Genomic DNA, 17,363 nt, shown 5'->3' with positions numbered 1-17,363 from the left:
CTGAGGATTGGACAACACCGGAAGGCACCGTGCAAAAGGTGGACAAATTCAAGTACCTAGGAGAATTTATAACAGGAAGGAATAGGAGCAATGAGGGAATAACAGAGAGGATAAAGAAGATGCGATCAGCCTTCTGTATGACCAGAGATATATACAATAAAAAGAATATATCTACAGACGCAAAGATTAGACATTACAAGGCAACGGTGAGAAATGCTGTATTATATGCTGCTGAGACAATAGCACTAGGAAGAAATGGTGCGGAACAACTAGAGAAAGAGGAGAGAAAAATATTGAGGAAAATACTAGGCCCTAAGAGAGGAGGTGAGAGATGGATGAGGAGACCCAGGGAAGAACTATACCGGAACATGAGGACAATCTCAGAAGAAATCAGACTGAAAAGAGCAAGGTTTGCAGGACATATAATCAGGATGAGTATGGATAGAATGACGAAAAGAGTATGGGAAACAACAGCGAGGACACAAGGAAATACAGGAACCAAGTGAGTAGTTGAACTCCGGAAAGATTGGTCGGAATTGGGGATCAAGGTGGAAGAAAAGGAAAATTGGAGAAGCAAGTACATACCGACTAATATGACAGAGATCAATGATAGGGATGGATACAAGAAAAGGATTGAGAGTCACCAGTGGAGTAGACAAGAGAAGAGGATACTGAATATCTCGGAAGAAGAGCGGGAGAGAAGAAGAGAAAGGATGAAGAGGTTCTGGGAGGAGAAGAAGAAAATGCAATCCATGAAGGAGCTGTCCGTGGTCCTACAGAGGCCGTAACGCAAGAAGAAGAAGAAGAAGGGTTTATTCACTGTATAACTATACAAGCGTTAAACAGCTGTATAAGGACTTTTTATTAGTAAGACAGTATTTACATAAAATGCCTGTAGAAATTATAAAAGCAGTAGGATCTCTTAGTATATAGTGCCTGTATTTAGATGAATTGTCTGTGGAAGTTATAAAAGCAATTAGGACCTGTTGGTATATAGTGCCTGTATAAACTATTTAGATGAATTATCTGTGGAAATATTAAAAGCAATTAGGACGTGTTGGTATGCAGTGGCTGTATAGGCTTTTTAGAATAAATGTTTGTGGAAATTATAAAAGCAGTAGGAACTGTCGCTATACAGTGGCTGTATAGGTTTATGAATATCTCTGTGAATATTATAAAAGCAGTAGTAACTGTTGGTATACAGTGGCTGTGTAGGCTATTTAGAATAAATGTCTGTGGAAATTATAAAAGCTATACAGTGTCTGTATAGGCTATTTAGATGAAATGCCTGTAGAAATTATAAAAGCAGTAGTGTGGCTTCGCCAACCACTACTCTTTTACCTTCATCTCCTTCACACAATATACATAACATTTGTTTGAGCGCCAGTTGCTTTTTAAATAAAAACAACAAAATTCGGTAGAGCATACCTCTTATATCAATTATCTCAAGGCGTGAGGTGATAAACTCACATATTTGGCAATATACAGGGATATGGATCAGGACAATATTAAATTACTGTTGCATTTCCACAATTGAGGATTGTACATGGAACTGGAATCACTTATTATAATTAAAATAAAACTGAGTTTATGTCTATAATTTACGTCACAATGAACAAGCATTGACGTCTTTTAATTTAACAAAAAAAAAAATATATATCTAGTGAGATTTGCAGTAATATGAAAAAGAAAATTTAATCTAAACAAAAAAAGCTATTGGCATGAACTTGAAGTGAGATGTGATATCGCCGCTGATTACATTCTTACAATATTATAGGGAAGGATCCACCTTTCAATACTCTGTAGTAAGTTGAACTATAAAGTAGTTACAACCTGTTTATTGGGACCGGTTTCAACACATTTCAAGTGTCATCATCAGCCAATTAGCGAAGATCTTAAAACAACTAATATATTGAACACAGGCAAAATATTAACATTGTATCATATCGTAGCAATTCAGTTAATGTTCAAAACACAATAATTGCTACGATATGATACAATGTTAATATTTTGCCTGTGTTCAATATATTAGTTGTTTTAAGATCTTCGCTAATTGGCTGATGATGACACTTGAAATGTGTTGAAACCGGTCCCAATAAACAGGTTGTAACTACTTTTTAGTTCAACTTACTACGGAGTATTGAAAGGTGGATCCTTCCCTATAATATTGTACATCTTCTTATTTCTCTATTCAATACGGAACAATCATGAAGTTTTTAACTTTAAAAAGATTACATTCTTCTTCATGTTATGAATGCATAACATGTCTGATGCTTTAATTACCTGATGTCTGCATACACCGCTGTTGAACTTGAACTTCTTGGGAAAACCTATGAGCTGAAGTCGGGAGCCGTCTGCTGTTATCTTCTTATATAACAAGGAGTTGGCCTACATACCATGTACGCGTGTAGGGAGCTCCAATGTAATTACGTCCACTCAATATATTATAAAAAATTGGAAAATATTATTGAAACATCTTGTGAAGTCCATCCTCACAAGAAGATGTTTCTTTATCAGTATAGTACCCGTCTCTGCTCGGATACAACCACCACTTGTAGACCTCCTCGATTATTACTTCTTCAAACACAACTCTTAGCTGTGACCATCACTCTAAGACCACTTCTTCCATTTGATACATTTGATACATCTGACTGATACGTATGATCTGATAGATATGATATAGTCGCATCGACTTTTATAACCTCGCGATGACGACTCTTCTCTATCTACTCTCTGTCCATCCCTTCCAGCTCAACATACAGTAGCTGGCGAATACTGACACTTGATCGCAATCACGTGTCCACGCACTGATGTCTTCAGTCATGTGTCGTATAAGCGTACCCAAGCGGATTACAGTGACTATGTGGCATGAGTCACCGGAAAACCTACTTGCACATAACATTCTCAGTTAAACATAGCCTCGATTGCAAAATACTCTGCCAACACATCAGCCTAGAGTTACAAGCCACAGAATGACTATATCAAACCAACAAATCTCACTTACTAATATACAGCATAATTACAAACATATTCACTTAACCTATAATTAAATACAATAATATGCGTGATACCTAATTATTACAGTCTAAATGATGAGAAACAGAATATAAAATCTAATGAATCGGGTTAATAATGATAACAATAATAATAATAATAAATACTGAATGGAATCTGTAATCCTGTTGTACGGTTACAATAGGACCTGGTAGAAATGCTGGTAGTAATTATAAAAGCAGTATGCACTGTTAGTACTGTATATAGTGCCTGTATAAGCTATTTAGATTAAATGCTGGTAGAAATTATAAAAGCAGTATAAACTGTTGGTATATAGTGCCTGTATAAGCTATTTAGATTAAATGCTGATAGAAATTATAAAAGCAGTAGGAACTGCTGGTCTACAGTGGCTGTATAAGCTGTTTAGATGAAATGCCTGTGGAAATTATAAAAGCAGTATGAATTGTTGGCCTACTGTGGCTGTAAATGTTATTGAGGCTAAATGTCTGTGGAAATTGTAAAAGCAGTAGGAACTGTTGGTCTACAGTGGCTGTATAAGCTATTTTGATTAAATGTCTGTAGATAATATAAAAGCAGTAGGAACTGTTGGTCTACAGTGGCTGTATAAGCTATTTTGATTAAATGTCTGTAGATAATATAAAAGCAGTAGGGCCTGTTGGTCTGCAGTTGCTTTATAAGCTGATTTGAATAAATGTCTGTGGAAATTATTAAAGCAGTAATATGTTTTGTCTACAGTGGCTGTATAAGCTATTCAGATGAAATGCTTGTAGTAATTATAAAAGCAGTAGGACCTGTTGGTCTACAGTGGCTGTATAAGCTATTTAGATGAGATGTCTCTGGAAATTATGAAAGCAGTAGGACGAGTTGTTTTACAGTGGCTGTATAGGCTATTTAAATGTCTGTGGAAATTATAAAAGCATTTAGGACCTGTTGTAATCCAGTGGCTGTATGGGCTATTTAGATGTTATGTCTGTGGAAATTATAAAAGCTGTAGGACTTGATGGTCTACAGTGGTTGCATAGGCTATTTAGGTGAAATGCCTGTAGAAATTATAAAAGCAGTATTATCTGTTGGTCTTATTATTTATAAATTTCATTTCTGTATTGACAGAGTATAGATAAGAAATGTGTTTTTCCACCAATCAATACACAATTTATTTTAAACTAGCCGATGTACCCGTGCTTCGCAACGGGATTCTCAGAAAGACTGACTTTGTGGTTTTCTTAACCTGAAATCAACATAGGTCATTACAAAAACGTAAGTATGAATGTAACGGTTAAAAGCAATGCTATCATATAAAATACTCAATCAAATGGAAAGCCGCACATTTTATCACTTTTAACGAACAGTGCTGCGGTTAGATTGCAGTGCCAATCTAATAGTCCAAAGTTCCAGAGCTGGGATGACCAGGCCGCAGATTGCCATGAACACTCATCTGCCATTATTCCGCTAAATATGCACACTGTTCATTCCAATCAGTGCCTCAGAGTAGGGATTGAATAGCCCGAATGCTATGATGATCCAGTGTGTTACGTACCAGTAGTATCAGAAAATTTATAAACCAGGGGAATTTCATGCTAAAGAAGAAAGTTATGTAACTCCCCAGCTACTTCCCATCAATATTCAGGCAGGCTGTTATACTCTGTACGACTGGGCGAGTTGACCGTGTGGTTAGCAGTGTGCAGCTGTGAGCTTGCATCCGAGAGATAGTGGATTCGAACCCCATTGTCGGCAGCGCTGATGATGGTATTCCGTGGTTTCCCACTTTCACACCAGTCAAATGCTGGGCCTGTACCTTAATTAAGGCCTAAGGCACTCCTAGCCCTTTCCTATCCCATCGTCGCCATAAAACCTATCTATGTCGGTGCAAAGTAAATCAAATAAAAAGTACTCTGTACGCAGCATTTTATGAGCTTTCTATATTGTAGGCCTTCACATTTAGTTTTCTTTCGACTCTGTGATTTGTAAAATATTTTATACCATAAACTGTAGTTTCTTATTCTCCGACTTTACATACCGATTTTCATTAAATACTGTTTACCCATTTCTGGTTACTCGGCGCTGTTATGGACTTAGTAACAAAAATCCAAAATCATGAATATCTTTGTGATCATAGCCAGTATGGTAACAATGTATAAGACATGAATAATAGGAAATTTAATACTATATAACCCTGGTTATGTAGCATTCATCGATTACACCTCTAATAAGAAATATTTGAGAATTACATTTTAGGCCTTCCCCTAAACTACCATTTCACTCAGCGTTAATAAAATAATTTACAGCCTACACTATAGCGACTTATTTCCTGACTTTGCATACCGATTTTCATCAAGATAGGACTACTAATAACAACAATATTTGAGAATTATATTTTAGGCCTTCCCCTAAACTACCATTTTTCTCAGCGTGAATACAATTATTGATAGCCTAGATTGTAGCAACGTATTCCCTAACTTTGCATACCCATTTTCTTTAAAATACGACCACTAATAACATAAATAGTTGAGAATTCAATTTTAGGTCTTCCCCTAAACTACCATTTTACTCAGCGTGAGTAAAATGATTTATAGGACTACTAATAACAACAATATTTGAGAATTATATTTTAGGCCTTCCCCTAAACTACCATTTTTCTCAGCGTGAATACAATTATTGATAGCCTAGATTGTAGCAACGTATTCCCTAACTTTGCATACCCATTTTCTTTAAAATACGACCACTAATAACATAAATAGTTGAGAATTCAATTTTAGGTCTTCCCCTAAACTACCATTTTACTCAGCGTGAGTAAAATGATTTATAGCCTAGATTGTAGAGGCTCATCCCCCGACTTCACATACTGATTCTCATTAGACCACTAATAACATAAATAGTTGAGAATTCAATTTTAGGCCTTCCCCTAATCTACCATTTCACTCAGCGTGAGTAAAATGATTTATAGCCTAGATTGTAGAGGCTCATCCCCTGACTTCACATACCGATTTTCATTAAATTCTCTTCAACCGTTTTCTCGTGATGCGTGTACATACATACATACATACATACATACATACATACATACAGACAGACAGACAGACAGACAGACAGAAATTACGGAAAAGTAAAAAATGCATTTTCTCGTTACTATGGACATGACTGATACAGAAATACCATTATTTTCAAATTCTGGTCAATGTACAGACAAAACTCTTATTTTATATATATAGATAGATTTAAATAGAAATAAACAGATTTAAAATAAATTGTGTATTGATTGGTGGAAAAACACATTTCCTATCTATCTATCTGATCTGTTGGTCTACAGTGGCTTTATAGGCTATTTAGATGAATTGCCCTTGGAAATTATAAAAGCAGTAGGAATCAGGAAGAAGATAAAGAGAGGTGTGTAGATTGTCCTTTCATATTCTTTCTTCTCTATTGATCTCTCTTGTTATCTTTATCCGGTGATGTGTTCCTTTTAATATTTCCTTCTCTCAATATAATTATGACATATTTTTCTGCCTTTTCATTCTTCTATTCTGAGGTGCTCCTGCTTTTCTGTCTGTATATATCTTCAGTTTCACATATGTTTAATTAATATTACAAAATCCTTTACTGTCTTTCTGTACTGGCAATCTTACACTTGGTAGTTTATTATAGTGTCATAAGATGGCAATATTGTCCCCTCTCATACCTCTGGCTTTTCTACCTCCTTGATATCAAGTCTCTTAGTGATTTTTTCTTTGAACTTTGGAGAAAAGTGAAATGGAGTCCAGAAAACCAATGCAGGCCTTCTTACTGTATTATAATATTTATAATAGTTTGAAATGATGTTATGCTAGAGATTCATGCATAATCAATAATTCTTAACTTGGTAAGTCCACTACCAAACGATGGAACAAGACAGTAGTTACACGTCACCACCTTCAAAAGTGAAATGTGAACCAAACCCGAACGTACAAAAAATAAAGTGTAAAATAATATAGTACAACCTGTGTATTTTGAAGTAAGTTATTAATATCATAATATACCGGTATCATTTCTGAGGTAAATGGGATGTTGTGTGAATAGTTTTCCCCTGATGAAAAAATCAGTGGGGACCATAGCCCATCCCTGGCATTCAAGTACGCCAATTCTATTATTTCATGAAAGTTGCTAAGAAAGCGATATATTGACAAACTTCACACACAACTTTTTGTGAATACTCTCCAAAAGAATTTATGATCTGTGTTTTTTTGTTATGAATTTATTTATCTTTCATTAGAACTTTTGATTTTTAATAAACTCATGTTTATGTCTTATCTCTTTCATTCCTTTGCTGGTAGTAAGCTTGGTTTACCAAGGACAGAAGTAGTCCAAATTCGAACAGTTTCTTGCTTGATCTGATCGACGATTTATCAGACCTGAATAATTTTCCACCACATTGCCTATCTCGTACTAGTCTCTGCTATCTTATAATTTATATCCTTGTATTATCATGATCTCTTCATTTGCATTTTTCTCTGTGCTATCCCTGCTGTTTGGTAATGGGTTTTTAGTAATGAGAAAGTGGTGTGACAATTTATACACAAAAAGGAATATAATGGTATTTGTATTGTGTAATTGTGATTTTTACTTTATCAGCTGTTTCTTGTTTATTTATATATTTTTTTGTTGTTACCTCTTTACTTTTCTTAAATTAATTTACATATTTATAGCCTGCTGAAGACATCAAGCATGAGATAAAAGTAGAAGAACGAACAGTTGATCAGCTGGTCCCATGTGTCAAAGTAGAAAACAAGTAAGTAGCTTAACCCTGTTCACTACCTCTCTCTGTAGATCACTAGTGCAAACCTGCCTGAGGTGGTGGATGATGCTGTACAGTATCAGTTTGAACCCTGCTAGTGAGCGCCGACATGCACTGTCGTGCCTAATAATGGAGCAACAATCTGTTTTAAAGTTATATGAACTTTTAAAAGCATTGCAGCAACAAACAATATATTATAAAGGTGAGTGCATCCTAACCATGTGAGTAACGGTGAGATTAATACTCAGCAGAAGATGCCAAACAAGATATACATGTAACTTTAGGCATGTAGTAGGCATAGAGCAAAAAGGCATATGTGTTGTTTAAGTCATCAGTGCTTAGATTGGTTTGATGCAGCTCTCCATGCCAACCTATCCTGTGCTAACCTTTTCATTTCTACGTAACTATTGCATCCTACATCTGCTCTAATCTGCTTGTCATATTCATACCTTGGTCTACCCCTACCATTCCTATCACCTACTCTTCCTTCAAAAACCAACTGAACAAGTACGGGGTGTCTGAAGATGTGTCCTATCATTCTATTTCTTCTTCTTGTCAAATTTAGCCAAATCGATCTCCTCTCACCAATTCGATTCAGTATCTCTTCATTTGTGATTCAATCCATCCATCTCACCTTCAGCATTCTTCTGTAACACCACATTTCAAAAGCTTCTATTCTCTTTCTTTCTGAGCTAGTTATCTTCCATGTTTCACTTCCATACAATGCCACGCTCCACACGAAAGTCTTGAAAAACATCTTTCTAATTCCTATATCAATGTTTGAAGTGAGCAAATTTCTTTTCTTAAGGAAGCTCTTCCTTGCTTGTGCTAGCCTGCATTTTATGTCCTCCTTAAATTTTGCTATCATTAGTTATTTTACTATCCAAGTAACAATATTCATCTACTTCCTTTAAGACTTCATTTCCTAATTTAATTTTTCTTGGCATCACCTGCCTTCGTTCGACTGCAATCCATTACTTTTGTTTTGGACTTATTTTCATCTTACACTCTTTACCATTCAGCAGCTTCTCAAGATCTTCTGCAGTCTCAGATAAAATAACAATATCATCGGCAAATCTCAAGGTTTTGATTTCCTCTCCTTGGATTGTGAATCCCTTTCCAAATTCCTCTTTGATTTCCTTTACTGCCTGTTCTATGTAAACATTGAAAAGGAGGGGGGACAGACTGCAGGCTTGCCTCACGCCTTTGTGGATTGCTGCTTGTTTTTCAAAGACCTCGATACTTATCACTGTAGACTGATTTTTATACAGATTGTAGGTAATTCTTCGTTCTCGGTATCTGATCCCTATCATCTTCAGAATCATAAATAGCTTGGTCCAATCAACATTATCGAATGCCTTTTCTAGATCTACGAATGCCATGTACGTAGGCTTGTCCTTCTTGATTCGATCCTCTAAGATCAGACGTAAAGTCAGGATTGCATCATGTGTTCCTACATTTCTTCTGAAGCCAAATTGATCTTCTTCCAACTGAGCTTCAACTTGTTTTTCCATTCTTCAGTAAATAATACGTGTTAAAAGTTTGCAGGCATGAGATACTAAACTAATGTACGGTACTTTTCACACCTGTTAGCACCAGCTTTCTTGGGAATAGTTATAACAACATTCTGCCAAAAATTGGATGGGACTTCTCCTGTCTCATACATCTTACACACTAAATGAAATAACCTTGCCATGCTGGTTTCACCTAAGGCAGTCAGTAATTCAGAGAGAATGTCATCAATTCCAGGTGCCTTGTTCTATTTAGATCTCTCACAGCTCTGCCAAACTCTGACTTCAAAATTGGGTCTCCCATTTCATCAGTATCAACAATCTCTTCTTGTTCCAGAACAAAATTATCTACATATTTACCTTGATACAAGTGTTGGATATGTTCTTGCTATCTTTCTGCTTTGTCTTCTTTCCCTAGAATTGGCTTTCCATCTGAGCTCTTAATATTCATACACCTAGATTTCCTTTCTCCAAAGGTTTCCTTGATTTTCCCGTATGCAGCATCTACCTTTCCCAGGACCATACAACCTGCAATGTTGGATGCGCTTGTGAGCAGTTGGCTGTTGAGAGAGCTTTTGCATTATTGTAGTGAAAACGTAGTTAAAACCTGTTGAAATTATTTAAATTTTGTGTGTGTGCGTTCCAATTAGTGCTATTTGCATATTGGTGTTTAGTGCTTGTTGTGGAAATTGGGAGTAGTGTTATTTATTTGAATTTTGTAACACGTAATTCATCCAGTGTTCAGTAGATTACATTTTCTAGGTTAAGTAGGCTAGCTAGGTGTACTATGTTTCGAATTTAGGTTTAGGAAATACTTTAGGTGTTAATATTAACTTTTAAAACAGTATTTTAAATATCTGTAGGTTCGTTGGTATTATCCTTACAAAGGAGTTGTAACTCATTTCCGCCGCTACTTTTCCAGTATTTTGTACAGATATGCGTTCAAACTATCACGAAGGTAAAAATTTATTACATAAATAACACGATAAGCTAGTAAACATCGATTTAAAGAGAAGTTAAAGAGAATTCACGGTAATTTCACTGGGTAATTACGGTACTAAACAGTTTTTTTTGGATTGTTGACGATTGTTGCTACATGCACATGATAGCAGTGTAAATAAATACAAAGTCAGCTGATTCATTATTCCGATAATTTGTAGTCTTAGTTCCCTGCATACTTTATACTTTCCATCTTCGTTTATTCATCGAGTAAAAGTTAATAATCAAATTCCTGTAGCCCAATAATATTGCACTTCAAACCCCCAGCGTGCTTTTGACAGAAATTATAGTAGGCAACCTCTTATTCTCAGCATTTAAGGACACTTTTATTCTCCGCCCCGCGCAGTAGGGAAAATAATACTAATCCACCAGCGGTAAAAGTTCATATAACCACACTTCAGCTGAAAATTGTAGTATAGATACATATAGTGTAGATACAGTACATTTAGATAGTGCCGTATCTTGCCTGCTATATTCGTGTGTTATCTTACGTGTGTATCTATTAGAGCGTAGTACTAATATCATTTGTCTAAGCATTTAGTTTTGTTGGTAATCTTTGAGTACAGTAGTTCTTGGAAATGTAATTTCTGTTTGTGCTTAGTAGTAGCATACGGTATCGGTATCTTAATTAGGGTACGTCTGAAAGTAGTTTAAAAATTACTGTAGTGTACTGTTCTGTAGTATATGAGTAGTTTAGAATTTAGTGTGCTTATTGTATTATTGTAAAATATTTGTGTAGTACTGGTGTAGTAGAGCTATATGTAGAAACTCTTACTAAAATTCTGTTGTTGTAATTAGGATAGGCTTAATTGCAGTTAAGAATTGTGTAGTTCTTGTGTATTACTTTCGATATTCAGTAACTAACAGCAGTTTTTATCCTGTTAGGGGTTGTAGGATAAAAAATAGAGTACGATTAAGTAGTATTGTAGTGTAGTCTTATATTAATTACCTTATTGTTGTGTGATCTTTGAGTACTATCCCAGACAATATATCCCTCTGTTATTTTATTTTTTGCAAATAAGTTATTTTATTTTTATTTTCACTTTTTCTGTAAGAATGGCTAAGGGGCGCGAGTGTGCGAACTGTGGGTGTGGTGAGGCATTGAGGGGTATGAGGGAGGAGTTGGAGAGTTTGAGGGAGATAATTAGGATTCTCACAGAAGACAGGAAGGAAGATAGGACTCCCTCAACCAATGTACAGGTTAGAGTAGGTGGACAATGGGGTGGGGAAGGAAAGGGGGGAGTTGTAGAAGACAGGTGGTCTAATGTTCTAAGGGGAAGGAGATTGTAGGCTAAGGGCTCTATTCAGGATCAGAATTCAGGACAGGTGTCTGTGCGAAATCGGTACGAGTCACTCCATTAAGAACAACAGAGGGAAGATGAGGGACAGGGAACTGTTGCTGAGATGTGTGGAAGTAGGAGGAAGGGAAAAGGTAGGAAAGGGAAATGTAGAGTAGATGATAGGAAAAGACAGGTTGAACAGGGTCATGGGAAGGAGGAAAGGGAAGAGGAAGTAGCTTCTGCAGCTATCAGGAAAGATGGGGCTGACTAGGAGGGGACGGGATCAAATGAGGTGGGTAGGGTTGAGGCTGTGGTCATGGGGGATTCCAACGTTAGAGATGTCGGGGAAGTGTGTGGAGGAAAGGGAACTAGGGTAGAGTGTTATGCAGGAATTAGGTTGAGGCAGATGTTGAGGAAAGTAGAAGAGAAGGAGGAGGGGAAGGAGAAGGTGGTAGTGTTTCACGTTGGTACCAACAACGTAAGGCAAGCTGATATAAGTACCAACATAGTTGGAGATGTGTGGGATCTGGTAAATGCGGCACGGGTGAAGTTTAAGAAAGTGGAGATTGTTATCAGTGGAATACTGTGTAGGAGGGATACTGACTGGAGGGTGATTGGGGATTTAAATGAGACTATGGAGTGGGTATGTGGGAAACTGGGAGTGAAATTTCTAGATCCTAATGGGTGGGTAGGAGATAGGGATCTGCGCTCAGGTGACCTTCACTTAAACCGCAGTGGTATGTATAAGTTAGGAAATTTGTTTGGAAGGGTAACTGGGAGGTACATTCACGGAAGCAGGGTAGCCTAGGGAGCGGTGATAAGGGAACAGGGAACTAGAAATCAAGTAGGGATGACATAAAATTGTTAGTGTTGAACTGTAGAAGTATTGTAAAGAAAGGAATAGAATAAAATAATTTAATAGATATATATTTACCAGATGTTGTAATAGGAGTTGAATCATGGCTGAGAAATGATATAATGGATGCAGAAATTTTCTCACGGCACTGGAGTGTGTATCATAGAGATAGGATAGGAATTTTGGAAGGGGGAGTATTCATTCTGGTGAAAGAAGAATTTGTAAGCTATGAAAAAGTTAAAGATGAGACACATGAAATTCTAGGTGTAAGGCTCATTTGTAAAGATAATAGGCAACTTGATATATTTGGAGTGCACAGACCGGGAAAGGGTAGAACTGATGCGGATTCGGAATTATTTGATATGATAGTCGGCTATGTGGGAAACGACATGGAAAGAAATGTGATTGTAGCGGGAGATCTGAATATGCCAGATGTCACTTGGGAAGGAAATGCGAACGACAGGAAGCATGACCAACAAATGGCAAATAAGTTAATATGGGAAGGACAGCTGATTCAGAAAGTGATGGAACCAACCAGAGGGAAAAATATCCTGGATGTGGTGCTGATAAAACCAGATGAGCTCTATGCAGAAACCGAAGTAATAAATGGTATTAGTGATCATGAAGCTGTTTTTGCTGTAGTTAAAAATAAATGTGACAGAAAGGAAGGTGTTAAAAGTAGGACTGTTAGGCAGTACCATATGGCTGATAAAGCAGGCATGAGGCAGTTTCTGAAAAAGTAACTATGATCAGTGGAAAACGGTAAATAAAAATGTAAACAGACTCTGGGATGGGCTGAAAGAAATTGTTGAGGAATGCAAAAACAGGTTTGTACCTTTTAAGGGTGGTAAGGAATGGTTAAGACCCACCTTATTATAATAGAGAAATAAAGAGATTAAGAAGGCAGTGCAGACTGGAAAGAAATAGAGTTAGAAATGGCTGTGGAAGTAAGGAGAAATTGAAGGAACTTACTAGAAAATTGAATCTAGCAAAGAAGGCAGCTAAGGATAACATGATGGCAAGCATAATTGGCAGTCATACAAATTTTAGTGAAAAATGGAAGGGTATGTATAGGTATTTTAAGGCAGAAACAGGTTCCAAGAAGGACATTCCAGGAATAATTAATGAACAAGGGGAGTGTGTATGTGAGGATCTTCAAAAGGCAGAAGTATTCAGTCAGCAGCATGTAAAGATTGTTGGTTACAAGGATAAGATTGAGATAGAGGAGGAGACTAAGGCCAGAGAAGTATTAAAATTTACATATGATAACAGTGACATTTACAATAAGATACAAAAGTTGAAAACTAGAAAAGCGGCTGGAATTGATAAGATTTCTGGGGATATACTAAAGACAATGGGTTGGGATATAGTGCCATATCTGAGGTACTTATTTGATTATTGTTTTGTCGGAGGAGCTATACCAGATGAATGGAGAGTTGCTATAGTAGCCCCTGTGTATAAAGGAAAGGGCGATAGACATAAAGCTGAAAATTACAGGCCAGTACGTTTGACATGCATTGTATGAAAGCTTTGGGAAGGCATTCTTTCTGATTATATTAGACATGTATGTGAAATTAATAACTGGTTCGATAGAAGGCAGTTCGGTTTTAGGAAAGGTTATTCCACTGAAGCTCAACTTGTAGGATTCCAGCAAGATATATCAGATATCTTGGATTCTGCAGGTCAAATGGATTGTATCGCGATTGACCTGTCTAAAGCATTTGATTGGGTGGATCATGAGAGACTACTGGCAAAAATTAGTGCAGTTGGACTAGACAAAAGAGTGACTGAATGGGTTGCTATATTTCTAGAAAGTAGAGAATTAGAGTAGGTGAAGCTTTATCTGACCCTGTAATAATTAAGAGGGGAATTCCTCAAGGCAGTATTATCAGACCTTTATGTTTTCTTATATATATAAATGATATGAGTAAAGGAGTGGAATCGGAGGTAAGGCTTTTTGCGGATGATGTTATTCTGTATAGAGTAATAAATAATTTACAAGATGCTGAGCAACTGTAACGTGACCTCGATAATGTTGTGAGATGGACAGCAGGCAATGGTATGTTGATAAACGGGGTTAAAAGTCATGTTGTGAGTTTCACAAATAGGAAAAGTCCTCTCAGTTTTAATTACTGCGTTGATGGGGTGAAAGTTCCTGTTGGGGATCATTGTATATATCTAGGAGTTATTATAAGGAAGGATCTTCACTGGGGTAATCACATAAATGGGATTGTAAATAAAAGGTACAGATCTCTGCACATGGTTATGAGGGTGTTTATGGGTTGTAGTAGGGATGTAAAAGAGAGGGCATATAAGTCTCTGGTAAGACCCCAACTAGAGTATGGTTCCAGTGTATGGGACCCTCACCAGGATTACCTGATGCAAGAATTGGAAAAAATCCAAAGGAAAGCAGCTCGATTTGTCGTGGGTGATTTCCGACAAGAGTAGCGTTACAAAAATGTTGCAAAGTTTGGGTTGGGAAGAATTGAGAGAAAGAAGAAGAGCTGCTCGACTAAGTGGTATGTGATGTAGATGTTGATTCCCATAGGGCATCAGAAATAATTGTTCCGAATGAGTAAATTTATAATACCAATATAAATGGTCCGTTATTGGACATTATAAATCTTCCAGCCAACTCATTCCTGGTTGCCAGCGTTTCGCCCGCGTGTGCTAGGCTGGGCTCATCAGTTGGTACCTAGCACACCCACCAAGACGCTGGATAGTGCATACCGTGGAGGCCACGGCGTAGGCTAATTGTAGCCACCGGCAGCGCCAATTCACTATGAGAGACATTGTCTCATTATCAAAAATTGATGCCTGCTTGGCCATCAGATGATCAGGTATTATAAATTTACTCATTCGGAACAATTATTTCTTATGCCTTATGGGAATCAACATCTATATCATCTGATGGCCAAGCAGGCATCAATTTTTGATAATGAGACAATGTCTCTCATAGTGCATTGGCGCTGCCGGTGGCTACAATTAGCCTACGCCGTTGCCTCCACGGTATGCACTATCCAGCGTCTTGGTGGGTGTGCTAGGTACCAACTGATGAGCCCAGCCTAGCACATGGGGGCGAAACGCTGGCAACCAGGAATGAGTTGGCTGGAAGATTTATAATGTCCAATAACGGACCATTTATATTGGTATTATAAATTTACTCATTCGGAACTATTATTTCTGATTCCCTATGGGAATCAACATCTACATCATCTGATGGCCAAGCAGGCATCAATTTTTGATAATGAGACAATGTCTCTCATAGTGCATTGGCGCTGCCGGTGGCTACAATTATCCTACGCCGTGGCCTCCACGGTATGCACTATCCAGCGTCTTGGTGGGTGTGCTAGGTACCAAACTGATGAGCCCAGCCTAGCACACGGGGGCGAAACGCTGGCAACCAGGAATGAGTTGGCTGGAAGATTTATAATGTCCAATAACAGACCATTTATATTGGTTTTATAAGTGGTATGTTCCGAGCTGTCAGCGGAGAGATGGCGTGGAATGACATTAGTAGACGAATAAGTTTGAGTGGCGTTTATAAAAGTAAGAAAGATCACAATATGAAGATAAAGCTGGAATTCAAGAGGACAAACTGGGGCAAATATTCATTTATAGGATGGGAAGTTAGGGATTGGAATAACTTACCAAGGGAGACGTTCAATAAATTTCCAATTTCTTTGAAATCATTTAGGAAATGGCTAGGAAAACCACAGATAGGAAATCTGCCACCTGGGTGACTGCCCTAAATGCAGATCAGTATTGATTGTGATTGTCAACCTTTGACATCCTTGCACTTCTCCTTCAGCCATTCTTCTGTAGCTACCTTAGACTTTCTATCCACGTGATTCTTTAACAACCTGTATTCTTCTCTGCCCTCTTCATTTCTAGCATTCCTGTATTTTCGTCGTTCATCTATCAGGTCTAGTATCTCCTGAGTTATCCACTGATTCTTAGTTGATCTTTTCTTCCTTCCTAACATCTCTTCAGCAGCCCTACTGACTTCATTTTTCATGACTATCCACGCTTCCTCTATTGTTTTTCTTTCAGCCTTTTCATTTAGCCTTTGTGCAACATGTTCATTGAAACAATCCCTCACACTCTTTTCTTTCAACTTGTCTAGATCCTGTCTCTTTGCATACTTTCCTTTCTTCAATTTTTTTAGCTTCAGATGGCATTTCATGACCAACAAGTTATGGTCAGAGTCCACGTCTGCTGGGAAAATTTTGTAATCCAACACCTGGTTTCTGAATCTCTGCCTAATTATAATGAATTTGATTTGATACCTTCCAGGGTCTCCAGGTCTCGGCCACGTATACAGCCGTCGTTTGCGGTATTTGAACCAAGTATTGGCAAGGACTAAATTATGATCAGTGCAGAATTCAACCAGCCGACTTGCTCTTTCGTTCCTTTGTCCCAATCCGATTTCTCCTACTGTATTACCTTCTCTTCCTTGGCCTACCACTGCATTCCAGTCTCCTATCACAATGAGATTCTCATCGCCTTTTACATATTGTATTAAATCTTCTATCTCTTCATATATTCCTTCGATTTCCTCATCATCCGCTGAACTAGTAGGCATATAGATCAGCACTATTATGGTGGGTATTGGTTTGTTGTCTATCTTGACGACAATAATTCCATCACTATGCTAGTCGTAGTAGCTTGGCAGCAGCCCTATTTTGTTATTCATTATTAGACCAACTCGTGGATTTGCCCTGTTTGATTTCGTGTTGATAATTTGATTGTTGCCTGACCAAAAATCCTGTTCTTCCTGGCAACGTACTTCACTTATACCAACTACATCTAACTTTAGTCTATCCATCTCTAACCTACCACAACGATACAAACCTCGAGCATTCCACGCTCCGACTCGCAGAATGTCAGTATCCATCTTCCTGATGATCGCCCCCTCTCGTGTAGTCCCCACC

General features: G+C 37.6%; 1 protein-coding gene across 1 annotated transcript; it reads right to left on the bottom strand.

Annotated features, from left to right (window-relative positions):
- Positions 1 to 16,207: 16,207 nt before the first annotated feature.
- LOC137502814 (craniofacial development protein 2-like) lies at positions 16,208 to 17,014 on the bottom strand. The gene has a single exon (XM_068229828.1). The coding sequence runs from the start codon at positions 17,012 to 17,014 to the stop codon at positions 16,208 to 16,210; it is 807 nt and encodes a 268-aa protein (XP_068085929.1).
- Positions 17,015 to 17,363: the final 349 nt, after the last annotated feature.

The sequence above is a fragment of the Anabrus simplex genome, chromosome 12, assembly GCF_040414725.1.
Source record: "Anabrus simplex isolate iqAnaSimp1 chromosome 12, ASM4041472v1, whole genome shotgun sequence".
Classification (NCBI taxonomy): Eukaryota; Metazoa; Arthropoda; class Insecta; order Orthoptera; family Tettigoniidae; genus Anabrus; species Anabrus simplex.
This window is presented reverse-complemented; position numbering and strand designations above follow the sequence as displayed.

Coding starts and splice junctions, on each gene's coding strand:
- LOC137502814 (XM_068229828.1), bottom strand. CDS start 17,014: ATGCCTACTAGTTCAGCGGATGATGAGGAAATCGAAGGAATATATGAA.